Source organism: Lampetra fluviatilis, chromosome 59, assembly GCF_964198595.1.
Source record: "Lampetra fluviatilis chromosome 59, kcLamFluv1.1, whole genome shotgun sequence".
NCBI lineage: Eukaryota > Metazoa > Chordata > Hyperoartia > Petromyzontiformes > Petromyzontidae > Lampetra > Lampetra fluviatilis.
Genome location: NC_136333.1, coordinates 4,867,681 through 4,895,469, shown reverse-complemented (window position 1 = coordinate 4,895,469; position 27,789 = coordinate 4,867,681). Strand labels below are relative to the sequence as shown.

The 27,789-nt window shown below is 54.5% G+C and overlaps 1 protein-coding gene across 7 annotated transcripts; it reads right to left on the bottom strand.

The window, feature by feature from the left end:
• ZFR (zinc finger RNA binding protein) lies at window positions 1–27,789 on the bottom strand. 7 transcript variants are annotated; one of them, XM_078880921.1, is made up of 21 exons: window positions 27,667–27,789; window positions 27,271–27,349; window positions 21,647–21,959; window positions 20,976–21,086; window positions 20,736–20,853; window positions 19,747–20,007; window positions 18,613–18,851; window positions 17,253–17,438; window positions 16,433–16,712; window positions 14,197–14,354; window positions 13,273–13,392; window positions 12,956–13,101; window positions 12,678–12,837; window positions 12,139–12,338; window positions 11,479–11,671; window positions 10,864–11,017; window positions 7,787–7,884; window positions 5,630–5,725; window positions 4,309–4,420; window positions 4,071–4,168; window positions 1–3,049 (listed from the first exon to the last, which is right to left on the bottom strand). In XM_078880921.1, the coding sequence occupies exons 1-21, from the start codon at window positions 27,701–27,703 to the stop codon at window positions 2,891–2,893; spliced, it is 3,318 nt and encodes a 1,105-aa protein (XP_078737047.1). In that variant the 5' UTR covers window positions 27,704–27,789; the 3' UTR covers window positions 1–2,890. The 7 variants fall into 7 exon arrangements, with proteins under 7 accessions (XP_078737047.1, XP_078737049.1, XP_078737048.1 ...); XM_078880923.1 differs by having other exon boundaries at window positions 12,678–12,813; XM_078880922.1 differs by having other exon boundaries at window positions 20,736–20,850.

Sequence of the window (27,789 nt, the reverse complement as noted above, 5' to 3'; positions counted from 1 at the left end):
TTGTTGTTTTATTTCTCGAGGTTTTTAATTCTACATCGGGCGACACCGACATCCAAACACAACACTGCACTTGTACACGGAAGTCACGACGCAGCTTCTCCCCCCGTGTCCTGTTTGTGTCACAAACTAAAAAGGTGTTGCCAATCGCGTTACCTTCAAGAACAAAGGGGGCGAGAGCTCTGGAACCAACAAGCATCGTCTGAATAATAATACTAAAAAAAATAAAAAAACAACGGTAACTCTTACTACGCAGTGAGTTTTGAAAGCCTGAAAGCCTGAAAGCATGCAAGGTCAAGTCAGTAATTCAGCCACCGGCTGCCCACAAAAGCCACGTCCTGGGCCTCTGCGACTCCGTGCCACGTTTTTGCAATGCCCACGCGCTCGGCGGCACCGCCACACGTGGGCCCCGGGCAAGGCCGAAAAACGTGGAGCAAGGGGAGTCGCGATAAAGCCCGGCAGTGGAGTTTAAGGGACATGCGGAACGCACGTGTGCGTCGCTCGCGACGACGTCAACAAACTGGACACAACTGGTTAAAAGTAAAAGCCGTCGCGCGCACAAATACGTGAAATAAATAAAAACAACAACAACGTTCTTAGAAAACAAAGCTCCTGGAGCGAGCGGGACACTGTCTGGGCCCCAACGAGCCGGTCGGTCTCCGCGCTCGTGCTTGGACGACTCTCTCCTCCTCCTCCTGCCGCGTCTTCGGGCTCCGTAACATCCCACGTTTGCGCTCCCGGGGGTGGTGGGGTGGAGTAACTGAATTCCGTTCCCAGAGCTGCCGGCACGTGGAGAGAAAAACGTCGGACACCGAGGCGAACAACGAGCCAGTGGCAGCCCTGAAAGCACTTGGGGGGCAACCAAATCAAGTTGTTTACCCCCCTCCCCCACCCTGATCGTGTCGCTCAAGAAGGACCGAGACTGGGGTTTTAGCTCGGGCTGCTACTCTGCATTGGCCCATTAATCCAGCCCACGTTTTGCTACCAGTCCTGGCAGTGTTTGGGTAGGCCCACTGGCCATCCTCGCAGCAGCCGCAGTAACAGCAGCTGCAGTAACAGCAGCCGCAGTAACAGCAGCCGCAGTAACAACCGCAACCGCAGCTGCAGCAGCCACAGCATCAAAAACACAACCTGGACTGGATCAACAAGGCAGATTGAATTTAGGCATAAGATTCGTGTTAGGTTTTAGGGGGGTTCTCTTCGTTGAAATTAACAAATAAATATTAACTAAATTTAGAACTTGTCGAATAAACGCTCAACTGTCCGACGCTTGGAGTGCAACTGTCAGGGCCATATATCAGCAAGCTCCCAATGTGAGATCCGACCCGCAACAAAAACGTTGGTATTAGTGGGAGCGACATGATGAGTTCACTGCGAAGGAAACCACGGGGCGGTGGGTTGGTGGGGGGCCTCTCTGCGTCACGCTCTACCCCCTAACGCACTGCCTGCTGGGGGTCTCCTCTACGGCGGCAGGAGCCACCCCCTCCTCCCCTCTCCTCTACGCAGCAGCGCTGCCGAAGCAGCTAATCACCGGTTTCACGACGGGAAGTCACAAACTGAAATGAGAAACAAAATGTAACACAAATTCACTTGAGCCGAAACTCACCGTCCCTACAGAATCTTCAGAACATCTAGACATCGAGGTTTTTTGCGTCCGCTAACTTATGTGGTTATTTATTTATTATACATTAACATTCTTAGCGTGCGCGCGTGTGTGTACAGCTAGAATGAAAAGTCTAGCCCATATCCGAGTCTGGGTTGCTGCCGAAGTCGGCGGGTTAACACCGGTTACGGTAGAACGCCAACTCGCGCCACCACGGCGGACGGCGGTGGTGGTGGTGGGCGCACGGGAGGGTGAGGGGTGGGGGGGCGTTCCGCACGACGACCGCACCCGCTCAGCACGAAAACATCGTGGCAGAGCGACGCAGGGGAGCGCGACGCCGCCCTACCGAGTCGTCCGCTTAAACCTAACGGACTCGTTCCGGAGACGCACGGCAATCCCTGCGATATCGCCGTTGGTGTATGGGGGGGGGAGGGAGGGGGGTGGTTGGGGTGGTGCAATCGAGGGAGGGGGGTGACACACACACGACCTCGCGGTCAGCTCCCCCGATTGTGGCTCGTCACCAGGGCCCACGTCTTTTATTTGTGATTTACGTCACCAAGAGCAGAAAGCGCACGGAGCTACGGACGGACGGCAAGGGCTGCTGCTGCTGCTGCCCTCTTGCCGTTCGCTCTGCAACCGCGGCTGCATATGCGGACCGCAGGCTTAATTAACCGAGTAACTAATCCAGCGCAGCCACATGGGAAGTCCATTCCTCCGCAGCGTTTTTTTACGTCGGGAACATCCGGCCTTCCGGAACGGATGCTTTCCAGGGGGGCATTTTTTTAAGCAGGTAAGTCATGGACTGGTTTTTGAACTTCTGGGTCTCATCGGCAGATGCCAAGGCCCGTGAAGACGCGGCGCCGCTGCCTGAAACGAGACTTCCCAAACCAATTTTAAAACTCTGTAAATGATGAGCGACTCGCCGGCATAGCAGCCAGAGGAATGTGACAAACCGTAAACCGACAAAAAAAAAACCTTCGTATGATCGTCATCCATCTGCTGCCGCTGCGGCCTTAAATAAAAATATCATCACTCCTCCTCCTCACCCCGCGGTCGTCCACCCCGGCGCACAGTGAGCGAGCCGAGCGAGCTGCGCGAGCGACATTTGCCGACGCCATTAATGGCAGCCGGGAAAGACGGGGGTCGAACCGAGCGAGAGACGCGAGGAGCGCGAGGACGAGGGCAGGGACCGGGCGGTGCGGGCAGGGCGGTGCGGGCGGGCAGCGTGTTGCCGGGTGTGCCAGCTGGGGCAGCAGGGTGACCACCGCCCCCCCCCCCGCCACCCTTGCCCTAGGCCTCCTTCTTGTCCTTCTTGCCGTCGCCGTCACCCTCCTCTCCTCCGTCGCAGCGCCGCTTGCGGTTGTGGCTCCGCGCCTGCGTCCTGAGTGGCGGCGTGTCCATGCCCAGCAGCTTGTACACCTGGCGGAACGTCATGAGGCGCAGGGCGTGCTGCGGGGGGGAGACACGGGGGCGGCAGGCAGCGCGCGGGGTTAGAACGGACGGAGCGCCAACTCCGCCGACGCCACGAACCGCTCACGCCATCGCCGCTAACGACACCGCGAACGACACCACCGTCAATCACGCCGAACACCGCCGCCAACAAAACCACGACCGCCACACCCCAACAGCAACAGCGCCACCGCCACAACCACCAACTCCACTAACAATGACCACCCAAAGCATCAACGCCAGTGACCATCACAGTTCACTTTTGAGACGGTCACGGCATCGCCGCGGCGCTTTCAGGTGCGCTTCTCCATTCCTGCGGAGCACGAGGTATATACTACACAGGGTGCCTCAAAACAATGTTAACAACACCACGAGAAATGTGCCTCCGGGCTCTGGAGACCACTTGGAGAAGATTCCAGGCACGCGTTGGCAACGATGGCGAACAAGTGGAGAGAGACTGACTTTTTGAAGCGATTAACACACATTTGTTATCATGTTACAGTGTATTTATTATCCGTTCTTTTTCCATTAAAAACGATAGTCCCATATAAGTGTTAACATTTTTTTGAAGCACCCTGTACCGCCAGACGGGACTGCAGCTGCTGAGGACCAAGGTCGTTTTGAGCTGGAACGCTCTTTCCTGCCTACATTACTAAGTCACTGGGAGCTATGCACTTTCAAATCATCATCATCATCACTTCTTAAGAACTGCTTTTTGTGTTCCGTTTGTTGTCCTCCCCTCCCCCCCCCGATTAGCAGTTGGCTACGTACGGTGGTGCAAAAGAAGTTCAACGCACAGTACATCAGCACCGTCACTCCGCCGTTAGCACCTCCGCCGTTAGCACCTCCGCCGTTAGCACCTCCGCCGTTAGCACCTCCGCCGTTAGCACCTCCGCCGTTACCACCTCCGCCGTTACCACCTCCCCCCGTTACCACCTCCGCCGTTAGCAACTCCCCCATTCCGCTGTCCACCCCCCCCCCCGCCTCTCCCCCCCCACCCGCATCGCCGTGCAATGGATACCTGAGCGCTGGCGGTGACCTCCTCCCTCTGCTGCATGGTCATGGATGCCAGTGCGTCCGTGGGGGCCTTCTCACACGGGTCGTACAGGCCCGGGCCGTCTGCGCGCAAAAGAACCACAATGAGGCCGCCGGCGGCGTCACGGCCGGTCAACGTCGCGTGGGGTGTGGGAGTGTGGGAGTGTGGGGCGTGGGGGGGTGGGGCGTGGGGGGTGGGCGCTGACACGAGCAGAGTCACTCACTGGGGAACAGAATCCCAGAGGCGAGACACTCCAGGACCCTGCGCAGGGCCTCTCCGGGGCTCAGCGGCCCCGCACTGCTGCTGATGGCCTTCTCAATCAGAAGCTCCATGGCCTGGGGAGACAACGCGAAGACACAGGAGACACTGACAAAGATCCCCCCCCCCCCTCCCCGTGTAGCTTTAACAGGCTGTTGCGGCAAGTGCCGTTTGCAAGTAGAACCTATGAAGGCCCGACTGGCTTTGTCTCCCCAGTGGCGATGTTTACACACCGCACCGGGTACTCAATTGAGGCCGAGTCGACCTAGGGGAATCGTCACTGGTGTTGGCCGCAGCGCACCGAACTCTACAGCTCTTTTTCAGAAGCGACCTGGCCACAAATGATAGCTCAACGAAGTGGCTTATCGCGTGCAAATGTATAGCAGCCAAATACTCCCCAACGCGTGACGTTGATTCTAAATGTGGCGGGGAAAACCGGAGGAAAAATCCACGCAAACTCCAAATATACAGCAGGCGTCAGGGTCGGCATCGAACCCACAACCTTCTGCATACCAAGCGAGGTAATTAACATCATTATAAATGGGTTCACCACGGTTAACCCAACTGGCATGTCACGTCTTTTAAGACGTCTGGGCCAGTGTGGCAAAGCCCCCGAAACACCCCTCTCCACAGCTCCCTCAAGGTCCTTGTACCAGCAGTGGTGGCAGCCGGCAACTGCATTATCCCAGTAGAGGTAGTAAGCTTACAGAGCTCAAACGGAAATGATAATTTCAAAGAGTAAGCATGTTTATATTTTATATTTTTTCCCTTCCCCCCCCCCTCTCCTACACCCCCCCAATTGGCCGACACCAGAGGACAGCCTTCTGTATGGCCTTGTGTCTCACCAGTGTTAGAACAGAGAACACCGCCAAAAGGCGGACACTGGTGAGGCAAGGCCGTAAAGTCGAACACTGTTTAAACATCCAAAAACCTCCTGTTTTATTGTCAGAAAGAGTAAAGCCTATTCTTATTTTTTCATCATTTTAATACTGCCAAAAAGGTACCAGTGATCCAGGTTTAACCCCCCTCCTCCCTCTGGCTTGTGTCAAGCGCGGTCGTCATCATCGTCGTCGTCGTCATCGTCGTCGTTGTCGTCGTCATCATCATCGTCGTCATCGTTGTCGTCGTCATCGTCGTCATCGTCGTCATCGTCGTCATCATCGTCATCATCGTCATCATCGTCATCATCGTCATCATCGTCGTCGTCATCGTCGTCGTCATCATCGTCGTCGTCGTCATCGTCGTCGTCGTCGTCATCATCATCATCATCGTCGTCGAGATCTCACCCAGCTGGGCAGGCTCCCCCACGTGGGCACACGGCAGCAGAGGTCGCGCAGGACGCGCATGACGACGACGCACGACTGCAGGCCCGTGGCCCTAGCCTGTCGCCATCGTTAGAACAGCGGGGGGGGGCGCCACCCAACGCAAAGAAGCGCGCACACGAGAAAACAAAACAACAACACAAATCCATCGTCGCTAACGGCGCCGTGGCGGGCGTGCACCCCGCGGCTCCGCGCCGGCCGTGTTACCGCGGCGTCGCCACCGCGGCGGTCTCGTGCCGACGTTCTCGCCGCTGGTGTTCGTGACGGTGGCGGTGGCGGCAGCAGCCGGCGAAGCCTCTTAGACGAGAGCTCGTTTGCTCGCCTGCCTGTGCGGCTATCCGGCCGTGTGGCCGTCCTTCCGGAATAAACGCCAGAACGCGCTTCGGCAGATTTAGCAAAGCACACCAGACAATCCGGCGGAAGCAACGACGGCTCCTTTAACACGGCCAAGCGAAACCGATGATCCGCCGATCCCCGTTGTGCAGAAACCGGAGGGGAGGGGGGGGAACGTTTGAATGGCCAAGTACGATGCCGAGTGCGATGTTGATTTCCCGCGCCGTCACCGGATTGATCCGGGGCTGTTGCCGACAGGGGGGTTTAGTTTGGCGACTGTCGCGGAATTTAAAATTTAGTCTGTTATTTTTTTTAATGTAGCTGGCTGTGATATTGCAAATTAAACTTTTGTAAAAGCGGCCGGTTTCACGAACATAAAAACGCGTGCTTCCATTTTTGGTCCGCCGTTCCTCGTCTCTACGCCGGCTGCTGCCGATCGCCAACACCACGAAAAAAAACTGCGTGCCGTCACGTTGAGATTTAAGTATCGCAATACGGATAAAGAAACTGAAGGTCAAAGGAAAGAAAGCAAATATATATATTCACGTAGAGAAGCAGCACGCGCTTTAATCACTGGGCTACTTGCTTGCAGCCTTATGAAAAATTGCCATGGGGGAAAAAAACGACTACATAGCTAAAGGATTTGGCACATACAATGACCAGAAATTAGCAAAATAAAACGAAATTAAATAAAACATCTCACTCGATAAGGAACAAAAACAGATTTTTTTTTTTCTCTCGTCGTTATCTGCTGCACAGCGGAGCGCCGCCGTGTCACTGGTTGGGACAGCCGGCTCCGGTTACTCGTTACAAGGGTTAACATCAACTCACTGTTTTATCATTAGCATGGTTAACATCAACGATTAATCAAAGTTTCTACGGACTGGATTTACTTTCTGGTCATTTTTTAATGACATTAACGGGTTCAAAACAGCTTGCTCTTAATACAACAATTAACGCGCATCCAATTTTTGGGTTTTCATGTTTTTTTTGTTTCAATCAATTCGGCTTCAAACGTTCACATCTAAAGCTTTGCACGACGATAGCGTCACTTTACTTCAAACTCCGTGAGCCAAAGGGACTTCGCGACTGGGGTGAAAATAATGCCCAGTCGACCGAACGTCCTTTCGAGAGCTTCGCCTTTCCCGGGCGAGGCCTCGGTTCAGAATCTCCCCCCAAGCACGACCGCGAGCGTCTTCGCCCGCCGAAGATGCCCGCAGTCGCGCGCGGGCAGAAGCTGAACGCTCAGCCTAACCCGGAAAGGACCGCACAACTGCATTGACGGAGTTTCTGCAACAAATAAAACCTTCGCGCCGAATGAAACAGTCCTTGAGTGAGCCAGGGTGGGTGCCAAACTCGAGCGTCGCGTCACTCTGCATACCTGTCAACCCATACGGTTCAACCCCGTATTCTTGTACAGGGAAATTGAGTTTTGAGGTCCATACGACGTACAGCCGTTGCAGGACTTGTAGGATGAACGTTGAGATTTATAAGGGCACGGGGTGACCAATAAGGTCTGAATTAGTCTGTAATAAAAGAGGGCACTGATAAGGGGTTGACAGGTATGACTGCGACGGGAAACTAAACCCGTTTTTAACGGCAAGGACACTTTCAACTGCTTCCATTCGAATGAGCGAAGAGGATGGCACCAACGCGGGTGGTGGGGAAAAACCCAAAAATCGGAGTGCGCGGGTATCTGGTTTTAAAACGCTTATTTTTTTTGTTACTTTACTCTCTTAGCGATAGAATGTGCTCATAAGGCCACAGGAGTAGAAACGGAATTCGAACCTGGAACCACTTAGCGTGGCGAAGGGCTGCCAGGGCGTCAAGGCACTTTTGCCTGTCCAAGACGTCCGGGGGGTCTTTCGCCGTACCGGTGGTTACATCTAAAACGGATTGTGCACAGTCTTGGTGAGGGACGGGTGTTTGACCAGTTGGGTATAATGGTGACTTTAAAACTTTCGTGACTGCAGCAATTCATATTCTTGGTTCTTTCGGTAAAGCCACGTTGATAGAAAATGAAATAAAAATACAAGACCGCTTGTGTTGCGATCGAAACATCGTGGGTTTTTTTATTTTATTCTTTTCAATTTATTACTTTTATTTTACATTTTTATTTCGTTAAATTTTATTAGCTTTATTTTAATTTTATTTTCTATCTACGTGACTTTACCGAAAGAACCAAGAATATGGTATAATGGTGTTTTGTTTTTCATTTTGTTTTAGCGTCGAGACAAAAAATAAAGCAAACGCTACCGCCGCAGATTCAACTGCCATCAGAGTACAGCTCTGACTTTTGAGGCATCGTCTGCGGCAACATTCCGTCGCGAGGGGGGTTTTTTTTTTTCTGCAAATGGGAACTGTCGGGTGGGCGCACGGAATTACGGGCGCGACGCGCGGATCCCCGGAGCTTACGCTTTTTTGGGTTTTAGCGCAAAAAAAAGTCAAGTCAGCCATTTGTGGACACGTGATGGGGGGGGGGGCGGTGGGAGGTAAAAGGATGCCGGCGTTTCGACCGAATGGCCTTCTGCTGAAGGACGATATCGGTCCTGAAGAAGGCTGGCGGTGATGAAACATCGACATCCTTCATGGCCCCCCGCCACCACTCCTCTGTTCACCATCGTCACCGATCATTCATAAATCGGACGTCAAAGTTGGTGCCACTCCCCGCACGGCGCTCCGTAATTCCGGACGGCTCGGGACACCGCGGGGAAGGGACGTACACCCCCCCCCCGTACGCGGATAGCCAGCCAGCGCATCTCGGACACGGGCTCAAGCGCAACTAACTGCCAGGCCACGGACGAAAGGGCCCCTCCGCCCCCCCCCCCCCACCCTCCCATTGGCCAAAACGGCACACCGGCTGGGTTTTGAAAAAAGCAATTTTTTTTTGCTATCGTCGTCGCGTCTCTTCGCTCTTAGCCGCGTCGGCAGTTCCCTCCGGTGTGTTTTACGGGGCCGTCGTGATCTCGGCAGTCGGGAATCGCTGAATGTCAGCGACTGCGAAATGTGGCTCCCAAGTGGAGCTTCTGCCCCGCCCCCCCCCCCCCCCCCCCCTTCGGACGCAGCTCGTCGGTCTAGAAAGCGGCCAGGAGCGACGCGCCTGAGCAATGGGAAAGTTTCCGTAGGCAAAGGCGGTGTGTTGTGTGTGTGTCAAACGTGGGTATTCGATGACGGCATTAAAATTAGCGTGCCGGTCTATCATTGTCGAAAGACTACAAAGACGGCGTCCGTCAGTCAGTCTAGAGTTCAGTGTCGATGACTCAATGCTAAAATGATTTTCACGGATCGCCCATGCAACAATGAGATATTTTCCCCAAATTAAAACTACCCGAAGAATGCCATAAAGTGTTCATGGGAAAGCTGTACAAATTATAAACAAACAAACAACCTCAGCAAATCCGTCAATAATGCTCCAAATAATTGGAATAAAAGCTAATAAACTTGCATCCTCTTCAGTCAACTAAATCAGCTGCGTAATGGGTAGCAAAATACATAACATTTTGTGAAAGAGATCGGAGCATCTCTGCAACCGTTCTGTTGACCACTTCCCACGGCCTTGTGGGGGGTGGGGGGGGGGAGAGGAGTGTGGGGCCCACCCCACCCGGGGGACCCACGAGTTGAGAAGCGCTGCTCTACAGAGGCTGTCAGAGGCGGGGGCGTCAGTCTGGGTCTATGGTCCATGGTGGAGTCGGTCCGTCACTGTCACTGTCCAGAGGCCCAAGGAAACCATCCCACGGCACAGACTCGCCCTCCCTGGCACGGGGGCTCAATAGTGGCAGTAACGCCTTGTGGAAACTCGTGACTGATTGGTCAAAAATCCTCCACAGTGCAGCAGCAGCGGCGGCCAATCGGAGCGGTCTGCAGCAAGGAGCCTCCTGATTGGTCACCTGCAAGCTGAACACAGATTCATCAAAGTGGATCGACCAGATGGATGGGAAAGGGGGGGGGGGGTTGTTGTGTGAAGGGGAGGGGGGGTGATGGGAAGGGAGGAGGTGGGGGGGGATTTCGGAGAAAACAAACCCTCCCGCTAGAACGAACGTGTGTGGAGAAGCGGGCCGCCATGTACCATTCACAGCCACGGCGGCCCACTCCTACGCAGGCAAGTAACGTCACACCCGGACCTTCCGCACGTACACACACACATACAGGCACGGACATGCACACACACGCACAGAGACGCATAGATAACCCGTAAAGCCTACGCAGGTCGTTGGGGCAAGTGTTCTTAGAGAGCACCTATGAAGGCCGGCACGGCGCACGACAATGGGTGTTTTTAAGCCAGACACCGCGGGCCCGGCCGCCTTCGTCTTCTCAGTGGCGATATTTAAACAGCGCACCGGGTACTCATTCAAGGCTGTGTCAACTTAGGCGAAAGGCCCAGGACAGGTTCCAAAAATGACCACCGATGTTAGCCATGACCGGCAATTGTCGCGCAGTGGCGCGAACCACACGTGATCACACACACACGCACGCACACTCGGGGCCAGGGCTGTCCCGGAATTGCCTGTGTGGCAGTTGGTGAGATTACATGCCAACACGCCTGCATTCAACATCCAGGCGTTTTCACTTTGTCAGTTAGGGTCCTGCTGCCTTGGGATGTTTGGCCAATGGCAGTAATGAGCGTTTGGCTTTGTGCGGGAGGAAACCGGAGGGCCCGGCAAAAAACCCCCGCCGCATGCGAGGAGGATTCGATAATTATCGATAACTGTGCTCCCATCTCTTGGCCACCTCACACATCCCACGGCCTACAGCATCGGGGGCTATTCCCAGACAGTCTTTTCGAGCGAGCGAGCGAGGACCAGGATCAACTCTGCTCGGATCGCGAGACCGCACACAACGGACGGGACGCCGACGGGGGCACCGACCTGCGTCCTTGTCCCGCGTGTCCGAGAGCAGCTCCCGCATGTCCGGGGACGTCAGGTGGACGATCACCTCGGTCTTGGGCTCGCCCACCGCCCTGATTAACACCGCCGCCTCGTCCACCTTCTTTGTCACCTCATATTTCTTATCCGTCACCAACTGGCGGCGTCGTGCGGAGAACGGTGGGTGGGGGCGGGGGCGGCCGGGGTCAGAGGTCGAGAGCGCGACATCAAAGAGAGATGCGTAACAACGCGGCAAACATCGCGCGCCACTCGCATATAGAATCGACTCTCGCTGGACTCCTCCGGCCGTGAATTCCACACGGTGAGGTGTGGATGTTGTTCACCACACCTGAGGTTCCCGATCTCTCTAGACCCGGCGCGCCACTGTCAACCCTCAAATACAATTTGCAGATCACCGTGTTCACACGCTTAGGAACCGCTGCTCTAGACTTTGAGTCTTAGTCTAGAACGGTCACTGTTCGTGTCTCCTCTCGCCGTCATCTCATAACTCCACAAATCGACGGAGGTCATGCGTAGGTGCTTGCATGCGTCGCTGCGTGCGTGTGCGCAGAGAGAGAGGGAGGGAGGGAGGGGGGTTCGGGGGGTTGGGGTACGCACGGCGAGCTGCGCAGGCAGCGCGTCGGCGACGCGCAGCAGCAGCGACTTTGTCGGCTTCTGCACGGACAGCAGCACCAGCTCCACGCTGAGGTCTCCGCGCAGGAGCAGCCCCTTGGCCAGCAGCCCCACGCGCATCACGCCTTTCAGCAACCGCTGCGGCGGAGGGTCCGACTTGTCGGCCGGCGGCGGCGCGCTGCAAGCGCCGGGGGGGAGAGGGAGCCGGCAACGGCGTGGGAGCGGCATGCGCACGGATTAGGCGGCGACGGGTTCCAACGTGCGTTTCGACAAGCGACAAGATGGTAGCGCTGACCGACAGCGATCGAATGCAACGCGCCGTTACGGACTGTCGCTCGTGCCCAATTGGTTCGACCGCGACTAAAACAGAACTTCTGTTCGATCGTCAATTCTACGACTTTCACCGATCACAAAAACGACAACCAAACCACCCCGGTGGGAATAACGCAGAGGGGAAGAAGTTGCTATCGCGACTGCCCGACGCACCGCGCAGTGCTGCACTCGCGCGTCATCTTGCGCGGCGGTGGCCAACACGTCAGGTGGCGGGGGAGATGGCCACCGATCGGCTCCCCCCCTTGGCGTCGATTTCCACTCGCGACTCCGCCGCCAAGATGCTCACATGCGGTGTACACGCTCGTAACTCACGCGCTCTCCTGCGCGGTGGAAGCGGCCGTGGCGGTGGCGGCGGCGGCCGGGAGGCTGTAGAGGACGGAGACGAGCTTGAGGGCGCGCTCCACGTGGGAGACGATGTTCTGCACGGCGGACAGTTCGGCCTCCGTCGGGTAGATGAGCGTGTGCTTCCCCATCACCTGCCGGTCCTCTAGCGAGTCCGGGCGGCGCATCGCCTGCGGCGCGGCACAACGGCAGCGCATCGTGATTTGCTCTCAATTGTTTTTATTCCTCTTCTCTGTTATAGTGTATTATTGATTTCTTTGACTGTGAATTGCTGCGTTTGCCGAAGCGGTGGTGTTGTTTTTGTTGATGGAAGCCGATTTAAGAGCTTCTCGGCTCGTAGGGCACTTCAAAATAAACTGCAACGAACCGTCTCACGGATTGCCGCGAGAACTCACGAGACCGGGGACGACCCTCACTTTACTGGACATCCGTGAAAAGGGGCTTCGTAGCCCATCGAATTCTTCGAGTCTAAATCAAGATTTCCCCCGATACAATTTGCAAGCACCCACCATGGGAGCTGGGGGGGCCATGGGGGGACCCGGGCGGTGCATGGGTCCTGGCGGGAAGCCGTCGAAACGCCAGCGCTCCTCCCAGTACGGTCCCTCCTCCTCCACGCGGCGCCAGTACAACTCCTCCTCGTAGCGCCTGCGAGAGATGGCGCCGCACGGCCTGAGTGAACGAGCGGGCAGGTGAGCGGGCGGGCAGGTGAGCGGGTAGGGCTGTGCGCTGGCTAAGATGGGGGAAACTGAAATGTGACCGTGAGTCAGTCGCCGATGACGCCGCTCACCTCATCTCCTGGCGCCAGCGTTCGTCCTCCTCGCGCCGCCGCCAGTACTCCTCCTTCTGCAAGGAGAGGCGCACGCGCTCCTCCTGGAACTTGCGGGCGCGGATGCTCGGCTTCACCTCCACCTGCAGCTCCGGGTTCACTTTTTTCTGCGCGCGGGGCGGGCGGGCGAGGGAGGGAGGGCTTTCATCTTTATTTGACGTAAAAAAACACGGGAGAAAAGCCACAGCGAGCGGCCCTGGGCCGTGCCCCCAGCGTACCCAGCACCCCAGCGCCCCAGCGTACCCAGCGCCCCCAGCGTACCCAGCGCCTCAGCGTACCTTGTACTGCAGGCGGTGGCGGCGCCCCTTGAGGTGCATCTCCTTGGCGTTTGGGTCATTGAAGCTGCACTCGCACAGCTTGCAGTAGAATCGGATTACTCGCCCGTCGTCGTTGCAGACCTGCGTAGGGCGACCATTGGCGTTTCCAGTTATCTTTGGTTACGTTTGTTGTTTTTTTGTGTGAACGTTTTGATTTCCCCCCACACCCCTCCTGGGCCTACCAGACTGGCTTGTATCGGCTCATGCAGAACAACGAGTTTAACCAGCACCCACAAACACCACATTGCAGCTCACAAAAATACTCATTCACCCCACCAACTCACGCGTATGCGGTAATGTAGCGGTTAGAGTGTACGCTATGAACCCGGCGACCCAAGATGGAGTCCTGCTCACAGCCAACACCAGTGGCGATTATGTGAACTGGTCCTGAGCCTCCCTTAGGTCAACTCAGCCTTAAATGAGTACCCGTTGCAATGTGTAACATCGCCACTCCGGAAACAAAGGCAGCCAGACTCGGGGCTGGCCACCCGCCCCCTCGTGTGCATTGCCGGCCTTCATAGGTGCTACTCGCTAACAGCACTTTCCCCGACGGTATATTTTTGAACGACGCTGGTCCCTGCATCGCGTGGCGTTTTCAGATGCGCTACTACGGCCATCTGCAAAGCCCTTCCTTCCGTTATTAGGAAGCCACTGGAGCTATGCAACTTTTAAATCATCATCTCTAGACAAACACATTTCTTTACAAGACCGGACTATATTTCGTCCACCGGATTTTTTCCCATTCCGGTGATTTGCCGCACCTCCGATGGGTACGCTTGGCTACATGCTCGACATACTCACATACGTACGTACACCAAGGCTACGCAACACGAAGGCTACGTGCGTGCGCACACACGCGCGGCGTTTGCCGGCGCCTGTGCCCACCTCCTCCACGTAGTCGTATCCGACGGGCAGCACGTCCTGCACGGGCGACGACTCGACGGCCTCCTCGCCCTGGCACACGATGGGCTGCTCCGCCGCCTTCAACTCCGCCACCTTCACCTCCTCCATCTTGCCGCCCGTCGTCTGCAGCTTGCTGCCACCTGCCCCGCGCGCCATGCCGCGGACCCACCACATCGTCGGCGTCATCGTCGGCGTCAGATCTGGCTACGTCCTAGGTTGTGAGGCTGCGTCAATTTGAAAACACAATTCTTTAGAGCTGCTTTTTCTCTTTTAAAGTTTGTTGTCCTTCACCCGCACCTCCGATTAGCACGGTTGGCTACGTATCGTGGTGCGAAACAAGTTGAACATAACGTACGTATATGTACGTACAATGTCAGCGGAGAGCGGTGCAGCAAAGTCCGTTGTCGTGCGCCCAAGTCTACGCTCCACGCCTTCATACGTGGTGGAGCATGGCCAAATATGACCCTCGCGATTCTGGCATATCGTCCGATGAAGCTGGTTGTTGTTGTTGTTGTTGTAATCGCCAGCGAAATGTCACGGGTACTCAAATTGTAAATGTGTGTGGGTTTACTCTCCAACACACGGCCGGTGTGCTGATGTAGTAACCAATTTCCATATTTCGTTTACACGACAAACCTTAGTAATTGGCTGTATTGACCTGATGGAGGGTTAATGACACATTTAAATTTAAGCGATCTAACCCAAAAAAACACCTCTATTATGGCAAATAACCCCCGTGATACGACTCGCGGCTTCCCCCAAAAGCAAAACAAGCGTTGGAAGAACGCAGATCCCTATCGGCGGCTACCAAGTCAACGGCGGAAATTCCACATTCCTACGGAAGCAGAATGGCTATATCCACGGGGTTTTCCAAAGCGTAAGGAGACAAAAGCTACTTTCTAGAGAACGGTTTAACACGTACGCATTTCCCATGAATATGCTAAATTCCTCTTGATATGCACATTCTTTTGTTAAGGCTCTCTTCTTCTTCCACCTCCAACTCAGCTTATATATAAGCTCCTAGCTTGGCAGTGTCTCATTCTTCACCTGAAGACGGCTGCTTGCGTTGTGGCCGAAACGTTGTGAGAATTGTTTTATTATGTTTTATTTTTATTATTTTATTACTTCCCTTCTACGTGACTTTACCGAAAGAACCAAGAAGACGTACGCTTTCACGACCAATATCATCCATGATACAAGTTGCTTTGGGTTCGATTGCGTGAAAATATAAATGTGTCGTTAAACCCGCCACCAGCCGACACGGCCAATCGGCAAGGTTTGTCACGTAAACAGAACTTGCCAATTCGGCTATTTTAGTCGACACAATCGACACGATGCACAAGTTCAATGTGCATGCATAATGTCCATGCATAATATACGTTGATTACCTTATAAATAACCTAACCGCCAATGGATACCAATTGTATTTCTATGCGTTCATTAATCCCCCCACCCCACTTCACGCAGGAAGTGCTCACAAGTGATGCCATCACATCGACCCCTCTCTTTAAGGAAGGAAATAGGATTTTTACACAAATCTGGCCTAATGAAGCGAATTGTAATTACTGGTCGAAACGTCGTACTCAAATTGTAAATGTTGTGGCTTGGCTCTCCAACACACAAGTGTGCTGTACTTGTACAATACCCTCCCCCTCTTTGCCTCGAATCACTGCACCAGATTGAATTTAATTAAATGATGACGTCACCCTGATGCTGCTCTATTTAAGACCGGAAGCAACTGGACAGCTTCACCATTCTTGCGCGATGAAGCTGATTGTAATTATCAGCGAAACGTCGTGCTACTCAAATTTTTTTTTTAATGCTGTTGATTCTCTCTTCAGCACAGCGGTGGGCCAAAGAAGTGAATTATTTTTTCCTTTGAAAAACGTGACACATTTTTTACTGTTTGGCCGTGTCGGGTGGTGGAGGGTTACGACACATTTATAAATAACGCGATCTGACCCAAAAACCTATTATGAATGTACTCGCAACGAATGGCACGTTCCGTCTACGTGACAACCCTTACTCGTTGGCCGTGTCGGGTGGTGGCGATCTAACCACAAAAAAAACTCTATTATGGATTTCTAGAGAACGTTCGCGCTGGAGAAGTTTCCGAAGTCGCAGCGTGGTTCTTTGAACGTCCGAGCGTCATGACCACCAACACGAGGGACCGCTCAACAACCTGCCCCCACACAACACACACGCACGAGACACTTGCCGACAAATGTGATCTTGGGGGTCGCCACTTTCTTGGGCAACACTTTAGCTGCTGGCGATGCGATAGACGCAGCGGCGGCAGCGGCGGCGCCGACAGCGGCGGTGGCAGCGGCCGGCGTGGACGCCGGCGTTCCCTTAGCAGCCGCCGTCGCGGCCGCGGCACCGCTGGCCGTGGCGGAAGCCGCCTTGGCCCCCGCCGTGGTGGTGGCGGTGGCGGCGGGCTGGCTGTCCTGAGCGGGCTCCGGGATGGGTATGCCGAGCTTAGTGTGTAGCTTCACGACCTGGTGCGCAAGGGGGTGTTGGGGGGGGGAGAGAGATCACGGCTCAAGCGCGGCAGCTTTGGTCGGAATCCTGACCATGGGTCACCGCGAGGCTCATCGTCGCGGCGCCGGGATGGGGGAGATGAGCGTGCAAACTTCGTGCGGAGCCAACCTGGTGTAAAACGTAGTTAGTTTAAGTGTAATATCACCTTAACGCGCACGCGAGCACCTCCGCCATTAGGTCACGCGCAGCGCCCGCAACTCACAAATGCAGGCAACTTATATTTTGCCGTCACGTTAAGAGGGACGGAGCCATTTTCTCTTCCCGCCATTTTTGGGACAGCGCGAGTCGGAGGCTGTGCTTCGTGGCTGTCGGGGTTTTTCATTTTCATTATAAAAGTTTTATTGTTAAAAGACCATGCTTAGTGCGATCGTCTTTGACTACAGTAGTTAGTAAGGTGCCCGAATTAGGAAATCGACTACACAAAGAACAACACCTTCAGGAAACCTTCACGGCCTCATAACATTTCCCCACGGACCAATCGGCAGGCTTCCCCGCACCTTCTGGTGCTTGGCACCGCGGATGTGCGCTGCGTAGGCGTCGGCTCCGGTGCACGTAACGTCGCACAGCTCGCAGCGCAGCTGATGCTGGGTGGCGCGGCCCGCCGTCGTGGTGGTCGCCGTGCCCGCCTTGGCGGCCGCCTCCTTCTTCTTGTGCTTCTGCCCTTCCAGGTGCTCGCGGTACGTCTGTCGGGAGGAGGGCGCGCGAGAGAGCGAGAGAGCGAGGGGGAATGCAACCGAGAGCCAGCCTCGCAGGCCCGGTGCTGCGCGTCGCTCGGCAGTAATGGACGTGAGAAGGAATGAGCGATGAAGACACTGGGGGGGGGAACTTGAAGATGGAACGAACAAAAACAAGACGGGAATGAAGGAACCGCGACGGTGTGCGGTCACGTCGGAAGAATGGCACCAAACGGCCATGGCAGCGCTAGCGGAAGAGGCAGGCAGAGGGTGTCCTAGACAAAAATGGACTAATGGACGGGAGGAGACACCAGAGAAGAGCAGTGATGAGGAAATATCAGCAGGGGATATGACGATGACGATTGCAATAAGTAATATTTAAAAATATTTTTTTAAACACGCTTTAATGAAATGTACCCTACTCGTAATGGCAGAACTCCACGACTCCAGGAAACATAACATAAAATTAATGTTTAAAAATACTTACTTTATTTTATTTATAGAATATAGTATTGTCATCAGTATGACATAAGTATGCCAAGTTTGCAGTCCATAGCACATTGGGAAGTGGGTTAAAATAGAGTTACAAGATTTGAGGATATGACAACAACAACAGACAGAGTGAGTTAAATAAAAGCGTGTAAAATGGGGAAAGTGGCGACTGCTGCTGCTAGAAGCTCACGGACCCAGTGGCCTCTACAAAGGGTTGGACGGGAGAAGAGAGCTGTGCACACCTTGTGCCACACAGGGACAGCTCCCGCTGGAGTTCCCCCTAGGCTCTACTGCAGCACAGCGTTGGATTGGTCGAGATGGGTTGTATCGCAAGGAGTCCTGGGCTGCAGCGGTGGTAATTTAGCAAGCGACATATAAATACAAATGCTTTAAACAAAGAATTACAGAATTGCAGCTCTATCCACCGCTGGATGAAGGCCTCCCCACGTCACGTCGATTACGTGCGTTGTGTGACCACGCTGGTGTGCACGTACGGGACGGTCAAGGGCAGGGTGGGTGGGTGGAGAGCTGGGACCGGTTTAGATAGCAATCACCGCTGGTGTTAGCCGTGGCTAGGAATCGAACTCCGGTCACCGGGTTCAAGGCACCGCCGGGTCGACTTAAGAAGGGAAAACGGCCAAACGGAGAGGAACCGCCGGCGCACGGCGCAAACCGTCCCTGCTAAGATCACCTGCGGCCCGGCACAGCTGATCTTGCAGACGTCACAGTAGTGCAGCTGCGGCTGCTTGGGCGAGAGCTTGGGCCGTGGCGGCTTGCCCTGGAACGCCGACCTCTTGTTGAAGGCGCTGGCCCCCCAGGGGGACACGTGCTGCTTCTGCTGCTGCTGCTGCTGTTGTTGCTGCTGCTGCTGCTGGTAGTAGGAGGTGGCGGCCGAGTACACCGCGGCCTCGTAGCCCGAGTACGCGCCGCCTGCGAGCGCGCGCGCACGCAGGTCACGCGCGTGTCAGGGCAAAGCCGCGTACAGCGCAGATGCGAGTGTATAGAGAAAGATCTCCCGCGAAGCCTTTAACGGACTGCTGTGGCAAGGGCTGGTAGCGAGCGCCTATGAAGGCCGGCACGACACACAAGGGGGTGGGTGACCAGCACCAGGCCATCTTTGTCTCCCTCGTGGTGATGTTTCACACACGACACCAGGCATTCATTTAAGTCTGAGTTGACAGAGGGGAAGCCACTGTTATTGGCCATCAACGAGAAGCAAACGCGGTTTGCCAGGTTCGTAGTGCAGTGCACTAACGACTGCACCACCACCCCCAACAACAAAAGCAGCAAATTGCTACTAAGTGGCAGTGACGTCACCATGGCGCTTGTGCCAGGCCATGTGCACTTTGAAGCCACGCGGAGTGTCGAACGCCTGCTGGCTGCAGGTCACGGGACAGACACACACACACATTTACACATTCACGTCCCACATGGGACGGATGCCGTGGCGTACCCACGAACGCAATGGTAGGGCGCGGTGCTGTAGCTCGTTCAGACACGCAAACGCGCCAGAGGTCGCAACCCGGTACCCGATACTCGTACCCTACCCGATACCCGGCTACCCGTACCCGGCCAGGTACGGGTACCCGTTTGCGACCCTGGTGCGGCCGGGTATGGGTAGGCCGTGAGTCACTGGTGAGTCACCGTTTGTCACTCATTTCGGCCGGGTACGGGTACGGGTACCCATTTGCGACCCTGGTGCGGCCGGGTACGGGTAAGGAATCAAAACCCGTTTGCGACCTCTGAAACGCACCCCACGCACGCGCATCCCACACACACGCGCCCCACACACACACGTGCGCGTGCAATCCCGGGTGCGGCGTACCCGTGTAGGTGACGGGCGTGGTGCTGTAGCTGGTGCTCTGCGTGTAGGAGGGCACCACGGCGGGCGCCGCCGCCACCACGGGCTGCACGGCGGAGCTCACGGGGTACACGGTGTAGGTACTCGTCGCCGTGCTTGGCGTCGCCTGCTTGATGGCCGTCACCTGGCGCGGCTGCTGCGTCTGGGTGAACTGCGGCGCCGACTGGCTGAAGCCGACCTTCTGCGCCGCCGACACGGACAGGCTCGACGTGATCGGCGGGATCACTGCGGAAACAACGAAGCGGAGAAACGAGAAGATAATGAAGATAAATTCTCGATTTAAAGCTTTCGTGACTGCAGGGAGTCATCTTCTTGGTTCTTTCGGTAAAGTCACGTAGAAGGGAAGTAATTTTATTTTTATTATTTTATTACTTCCCTTTTACTTGACTTTACCGAAAGAACCAAGAAGATAATGAAGATAATGACGATGACGATGGCAGTCGTTTACATTTGTAAGGCGCATTTCATCCGTAGATCCCAACGCGATCGATCCTTACTCGAATCACCGTAGAGGCCAACCGGACGTTGTTTCTAAACGGTTTAACTTCTTTTATCTTTTATAACGGTCTTCTTTCTGTCGTGTGGCTGCTGATGTAGACGCAGAGCAACAACTGCAATGTCACATTCAGGTGGTCAAGCCAGATAACCGCGTGAGGAGCAGCGGAGTAGTGTACCATCGCCGTGATGTCTCCCCTTCGTATTTGTAGATCGGGGCATTGCGTCGTTATATGGTCTGTTCTGGATGACCACGGTCACACATTACTACTGGAGAGTTTTTAAAATTCCATGTTGTGCATCAGGTATCCGCATCTACTGCCATGGTTTGTGCAGCATATACGGGACTGTCCACCACCTCCCATTAGCACGGTTGGCTACGTATGGTGCAAAAGAAGTTCAACACACGTACGTCCCGGCTGACCCGGGACGTTTGGCCGCATCAGCCGGCGACTCACCGCTCTGATAGTACGTCTCGGCGCCGGTGTGCTGCGGCTGAGACACGGCCGGCTGTGGGTAGTATTGCTTGTCATATCCGACGACCCCAGCCGACGAGCGCACATAGGTGTAGGTCTCCTTGGGTCAAGGGTTAGGGGAGGAATAATAATTCATTAATTTTGAACACAAATGCGGTTGAGGCCTTCTGGTCATCACCCCTCGCCGCCCCCTCCGACGCACGCAAACCAGGCCTGCCTCACCTGGTTTCCCTGCCCGGGTCCTTGCATCTCCCAAGGCAAAGGGAGGTGTGTGACATCATGCATGTGGTTCCTCCTATGGCCGATGACGGCAGCCATGGCCTGCGGAATTAGCTGTGGAATATATTGCTACATTTTAGCCAACCCCTTTGGCGAATGTAACCCGGTCGTCCGCGAGGTAAGTTCTTCATAAAAAAAAAACACACGCAACTTTGCAATCGCCGCCTGATCTGCACGAGGTCAACCTTCGTGAGAGTTATCGTGACCCCAATCTTCGGACAGTCGGACAGTCAGACAGAGCCAATGCATTGAGGATGTTAACCTTAGTTGTGAATCGTCAATAATGATGATGAATGGGCCACAGTCTTTGTGGGGAGCCTCTTAACCTGTAGAATTCACAAATCCAGACACATTCAGGCGCTCACAACACCAGACGAGCAGGCACATGGCATTTGATCTGGAGAGGTGGGGGCTATGGGGGGGGAGGCGAGGAGACAGAGGAAATAGAAAGACATGCAAGGAGATAGGGAGATGGAAAGGGGGTTTATGGCGAGAGTGGAGGGAATGGTGAGATGTAAGGACGACAGCGAAGAGATGGGGAAGAACGGGAGAGAGACGGAGAGGCGACAGCCAGCCACAGGCGGTGGTACGAGCGCACAAGGCAGGCGCAGTACCTGGTAGTTCTGCGTGGTCGTGGGCGGCGGCGGGGGCGGCGGAGCTTCCTGCTGGCGCTGTGCGTACCCGTAGTCGGCGCCGTGGCTCGCTGCGGCGGCGGCGGCAGCGGCGGCGTAGGCGCCATATGCCGGCGACGCTGCCACGGTGGGGGCGGCGCGAGCGGCGGCGGCTGCGGCCGCTGCCGCCGCCGCGGCGGCCGGGGCGGCGGCGGCAGCGGCGGCAGCGGCCGGGGCGTAGACGGTGGGCGCCTGCGGCATGGTGTAGCTAACGGCCGTGGACGGGTGGGAATAGGCCACGGCCGTCGGCTGCTGGCTGCAGAGCCGCGTAAAGAGACACCGGCGCGCGTAATGCAGGCGTTTAACGATCGGCGTTTGCACGGCGTAACCATTTGTTACAAACGACGTCGTTGTGGTCTTTAACGTCGGCTGGGGACTTGCGACGCAGAAGTCGGCGGTTCGATTCGTTCGCCCGGTGCGGGCGGTCGGAAGTTTCTTAAATCCCCCAACCTCTATCCACCCAGCAGTATAAAGCGGTGCCTGATACTGAGAAGAATCGGCCCCAACATCGAAGCCATCCTCCCAACAAGCTAGGTTCAGGCCCCAAAGAAGCTGCAGTGACTGAAATCCCGGCCTTTACAACGAAACATTCGAAAGCGAAGTCAGGCCCAGCGCCGCTTTCAACCACCTGTCTTCGACCAACAATAAGATTTAGAAGCAAGGTCTCATGGTGAAGCTGGCCACAATCCTACCGCTTGTGCCTGAACACTACAAGCTGATCTGTAAAATGCTGAGCGAGTGAATGTCGCGTGCCTACCTTGGCGAGAAGGTCAGCGCACACCCCGCACCCCGAATAACGCGCTTCACCAGGGGGTCTGCGCTCGGGGCTGATGATGTTCAGCGTCTACACGAGCCATCGTCCCGCAAGTCCCTGTACGCGGACGGCCTGGCACCGGCTACAAGGGGCCCGCAGCCTCGGGGCAGCGGATGCCACTCCTCGTGCCGACCTCAATCAAAGTCAACGGCGGAGCAACTTCCGGAAGCGGCGAGCGACACCGAACCCAAGGAATTCGATCGTCGTCGCAGCAGTGCCCAAGTCACACTCAATGCCGCGGGGGGAACAGGTGTGACGAGACCAGAACCGGACTCTTCTTGGCGAGACACTTGACGGCACGCTGGCTTTTAATGACCGGCTAAAAAAGGTCACCGGCAAAACCTAGGGTGAACCTCATTCACACACCGGCCAGTACAAGCTGGGGGGTAGATGGATTTGCGCTTCGGACATGGGCCAATGCCTTGCGGTGTACTCAACCGCACAGAACTGCTGCCCCAGTTCTGACAAAAAGCCGCAACTGTCGGCCCAGTGACACCAAACTGAAAATTGCCGCGTGGACCATCACTGGAACTTTAACATCTACACCAGCGCCTTGGCTTCCCTGTACTCTCAAATATCGCACCACCGGGTAGGTGCCACGACGCTGCAACACTCCTCCATGAACTGCACCGATCGGAAGTCGACCCAAACCTGCCGATCAACGACGATTCTAACAACATCCCGCATCCATGGCTGAGGTCCAGAACTTGGGCGTTTTAGCATCGAAATGTTGTGGACCAAACACCCGATCAGCGATCCCACCACCCACTGCCTGGCTTCCACAACACTAAGCTCATCAACGACCCCAACACCACCACACTGCCTGGCTTCCAAAACATACAGCTCATCAGCGACCCCACCACCACACAATGCCTGGCTTCCACCTTCCACGGAAACAATGGACAGCAGTTAACAGGATCTGCACAAACCACGGAAGACGCGGATACCTAACACACAAGGGGAAATTCAAAGACTTGCTCCTGTGTGCAATTGTGGCTAAGAACTCCACACCATAGCCCATGTGACTTCACACTGCGCTCAAAATAAATTTTCAAGCAAGAGTGGGTGGTTGTATCTGAAACTCACCAACTCTCAAAGCAATTGAATGGCTAAATCACTGATAACTGAATACAGTTGTTCTTCATTGGCCATACAAGAGAACCCAACCTCTTTCGAGAAATCTGAGCAGCATGGAAGAGGACGTCAAATACTCTTGAGTGGTTCTCAAGAGCTCCCTCTAGTGGAGACACTTTGGCCAGAAGTTGTGTGAGAAAGTAAATGCAGGGCTACATCTTTACCTTTCCCAACAACCGATTCCCAAAACGAAATCGTGAACCTGAATCATGACAATTTATAGACTCGTGAGAAGGGAAAATCATTGCTTTCCCTATCAAATGGTGTCATTCATTTACAGAGGAAACCCTCACTGAGTCTCAAGACTCTCTTTTTTCTGGTCAAGTCCTGCTGATATATGGGCAATTCATTTAGGACGAGTGTTCGGCTTTACGAGGGAGGGAAAAAAAAACTCGGAGAAAGCGCACAGCACACATATCAGGGGACAACCTTTGAAGAATCACGGGTGGAATCGGGGGAAACACACTTGTTGTGCTGCTATCTACCGGCCACCTCGCAGCCCACAAGCTTTTGGGAGCCTCACAAAACTGTGGGATTCACCAACCTGTCCCTCCAAAATCAGAATATTAATTTCTACTGGAGGAATCTGATGAGCTACAAAGCTATTTTTAACAAATGCCCACTTATCATGGGTGTGGGCCACCTCGCCCACTTTTCTTTTGTCCTCACGCGACCAAACGCTTTGCGTTCGTTTCAAAAAGCCACAAAGCAAACGTCAGCGTGGTCCCGTGCTCAATGGATCGCAAGGCAGCGAGCGCTTATCTCTATTGGTGGCCCAGAATCAGTGGTGGGAGTTCCACGTTCCTATGGCAGGGGTCAGTTTCTGCACATTGCAGCCACCGGCAATGTCCCCAGAGTGGTTTAGGATGTATTGACCCTGAAGGGTTTGATGGTCTGAGTCACAAACATCAATGCCATTAATAATTAAGTATGCCATTAAGTGTTACATATTTTACGTATACATACAGATTGGATGAAGCACTAGTTTAAAAATTTGTATTAACATAAAATGTTAGAAAATTATATCAATTGTAAAGTCATATAAAAACAGCTTGATGGTGCACACATTGTTTTTTATGTGGCAAAATTTTCCAAATATGGGTATGTTCCAGTGAGCACCAAGCCATTATTTTAGTTGAGATCACCTTCGGCATCAGTGGTGTGAATTTGACTTCACTATGCGACAGTTGCGCGCACTACTCGACGCTTAACGGCGATTACTAATAATTTATTTAGGGTGGCCATTCCCGTGCTGGATGAATAGGGGTTTGTTTGACCGTACTGAATGGGGGTGGTCTGACCATACTGCATCAGCGGGTCAGTTCGGGCTGGTCAAGGGCAACACCAGAAATGGTTCTGCTATCACTTGCCAGTCATCTTCTTCTTTGTCACGTCTCCTGTCCAACCTATATGGGTCTTTTTCTAATATTCTGCAGGGGCCACCGCTTCTGGTGTTGTCATTGGAAAATCTTGAGGAGTGCATCGTGGTGCTGCAGGGAATCTCACGAGGTGATCCACGGTTTGCTTCTCCTTACGAGCACATTGTTCGGTTTGCGCAGAAACCCCACGATTTCATGAGAGAGTTGCATCCGCCATGCGAGCCATTTGGAATTTGAGCCCGATACAAGATCACCACTGGGGATGATTCCTCGCCGGATCCATTGCCAGTGACGTTATAGCCGTGACCGGGAATCAAACTCAAGTCCATCGTGCAATTCACCAACCGCCATACATGACCGTGCCTAATATAACAGGCACAACGTATGAAGTATGAGGAGGCATGGGTCCCTCTTTTTTAGACGAGAAAAATACCTTTCACAGTTGCGGATCCTTATTTGTTAAAAAAAATAACTTTCCAACAGGAAATCAACATCATTAACAACATTTTACTTAGTTGTGAAGCTTTTGGTGCCAGTGGGCAGGATTTTCAGTGGCAGCGCAAAGCAATTTTTTGCAGCAATCATTGAATTCCTGCACTGAATCGCCGGGTTTCTAAAAACAACCGACAGCCACAACAACAACACAAATCAGACTGCAATCAATTACAGAGTTTGCGTGAAAGGGAACACAACGTCCGACCAACAGATAATTTGCCGTGAAGGTCAACGAAGGGGACGATGATTATTAAAAACATTCACAGAAAATCGATGTTGGTTTGAAACCAAAAAAAAACCGAAAGCAACGTAATGGGGTGTAGGAGGAGAGTTTTTGGCCGCGATAATTTCTGTTCGCGATTCACACGACGCCTGCTACCAGCAATCGCCGGTCACACAATTTGCCATCACTGTCAACATCGGCGACACGCCAGTTAATATACCCTGTGGCAATATGAGCCTAGGCACAATGGGGCCCCCTACTCCGAACAACAACAACAAGCGGATCTGATGGCTCGGTGAATGGAGGCGGTTATGCAGTTACACGGTGGATGATGGGCGAGTGGGACCGAACCCACATGATGTGCGGTTTAGTGGCCGAGTTCGTGTACCGCTTGGGTTGGGCGAGCGAACAAACCCATCGGTGAGCGAGGTGGCAGAGTGATGAGCGTCAGGGTGGGATGAGTGGATGGGTACACAGTATATGCTATGGTTGGTGGATAGGCGAGTGAATGCACAGCAGATACGACTGTGTAGGTGAGAGGATGGGTGGATGGTTGAATGGATGAGTGGTTAAAAACGAGCAAATGGATGAGTGAATGCGTAGACGAGTTCATGGTGAAGTGAATGTGCAAACTGGTAATAATGTCAACGCGTAAGCTAGAAGATCAGTCAAGACGAGTGGCTGGTCACGTGAATGTGTACGTGGATGGGCGAGTTTGGTAGGTGGACCGGTTGAGTGGACGGGAGAATTTGTGGTTAGGTGATGGATTTGGTGATTCCAGGAATGAAGAGAGGCATATGTGAGTTTATCCATGGAAAGGTGGGTGGGCAAATGATTTGCATGGTGAATGGGCGAGTGGGTAGGTGAGTAGATGGATGTGTGGATGAATGCAAGGATGAGTAGTTAGCCGATCAAGAATGTGAACAAGTGGGTGGGGTAGGTGATTTGGTAGGTGAGTAAATGTGCAGATGAATGATGGGCGAATTAGGTCGGTGATTTGGTGGTGGTGGGCGAGTGGGTAGGTGAGTAGATGGATGTGTGGATGAATGCAAGGATGAGTAGTTAGCCGATCAAGAATGTGAACAAGTGGGTGGGGTAGGTGATTTGGTAGGTGAGTAAATGTGCAGATGAATGATGGGCGAATTAGGTCGGTGATTTGGTGGTGGTGGGCGAGTGGGTGAGTAGGTTGGCACATTTGGTAGGTGAACGTGTGTACATGAGCGGACCGTCGATTGACCAAAGCGATTAGAACGAATGTGTCAACGAACTCGTCTCTCTCTCCGTCTCTACAACCACCACCACCACCACAACAACCACACACACACAGAGCCGTGTCATGTCGCGTCTCGCACCTTCGGCATAGCGCGCGGCCTCCCCAACCAGCATCCCACCACCGTGACGCGGAACCTCACCCCACCCCCCTCTTGTCGCATCCCCACCACCACCACCCTCCTCCCCACACACACACACACGGGCCACACGCTCTCTCGCCAGTGTGAGTGTGTGTGTGTTGTCTCGTCACCTGTACTGCGGCGCGCCGTGCGTGAAGCCGAAGTAATTGCTGGCCGCCATTTTCGCCTCTTCCCCGAGCCGGCCAGACACTGCACCACCCACACAACAAACCACGGCAGCAGCAGCAGCATCAGCAAGGGCAGCAGGGGCAGCAGCAGAGGCAGCGACAGAGGCGGCAGCGACAGAGGCAGCAGCAGCAGAGGGCAGCGGGCACACGAACGAAACTCTCGTCACAAATCAATGCACCATCGCGCAACGATGATGGACTTCTCCCCCCCCCACCAACCAACCCGCCCGACTGACCGACCGACCGCCCGCCCGACCGACCGAGGCGTCGCGCCGAGAACCGAGCGCACGCGTGGGGGGGTCCCGAGCTGCGCGTTCGAGATGGGGGGCGAGCACTGACCGTAAGTGACAGACACAAGCGGGCATATGGGGATCATGGGCTCCGGCAGAGAAGGCGCGACCTCTGACCCCTCTCGCTCGCTCGCTCGCTTCTCTCTCTCCCCCTCCCCACCTCGTCTCCGTC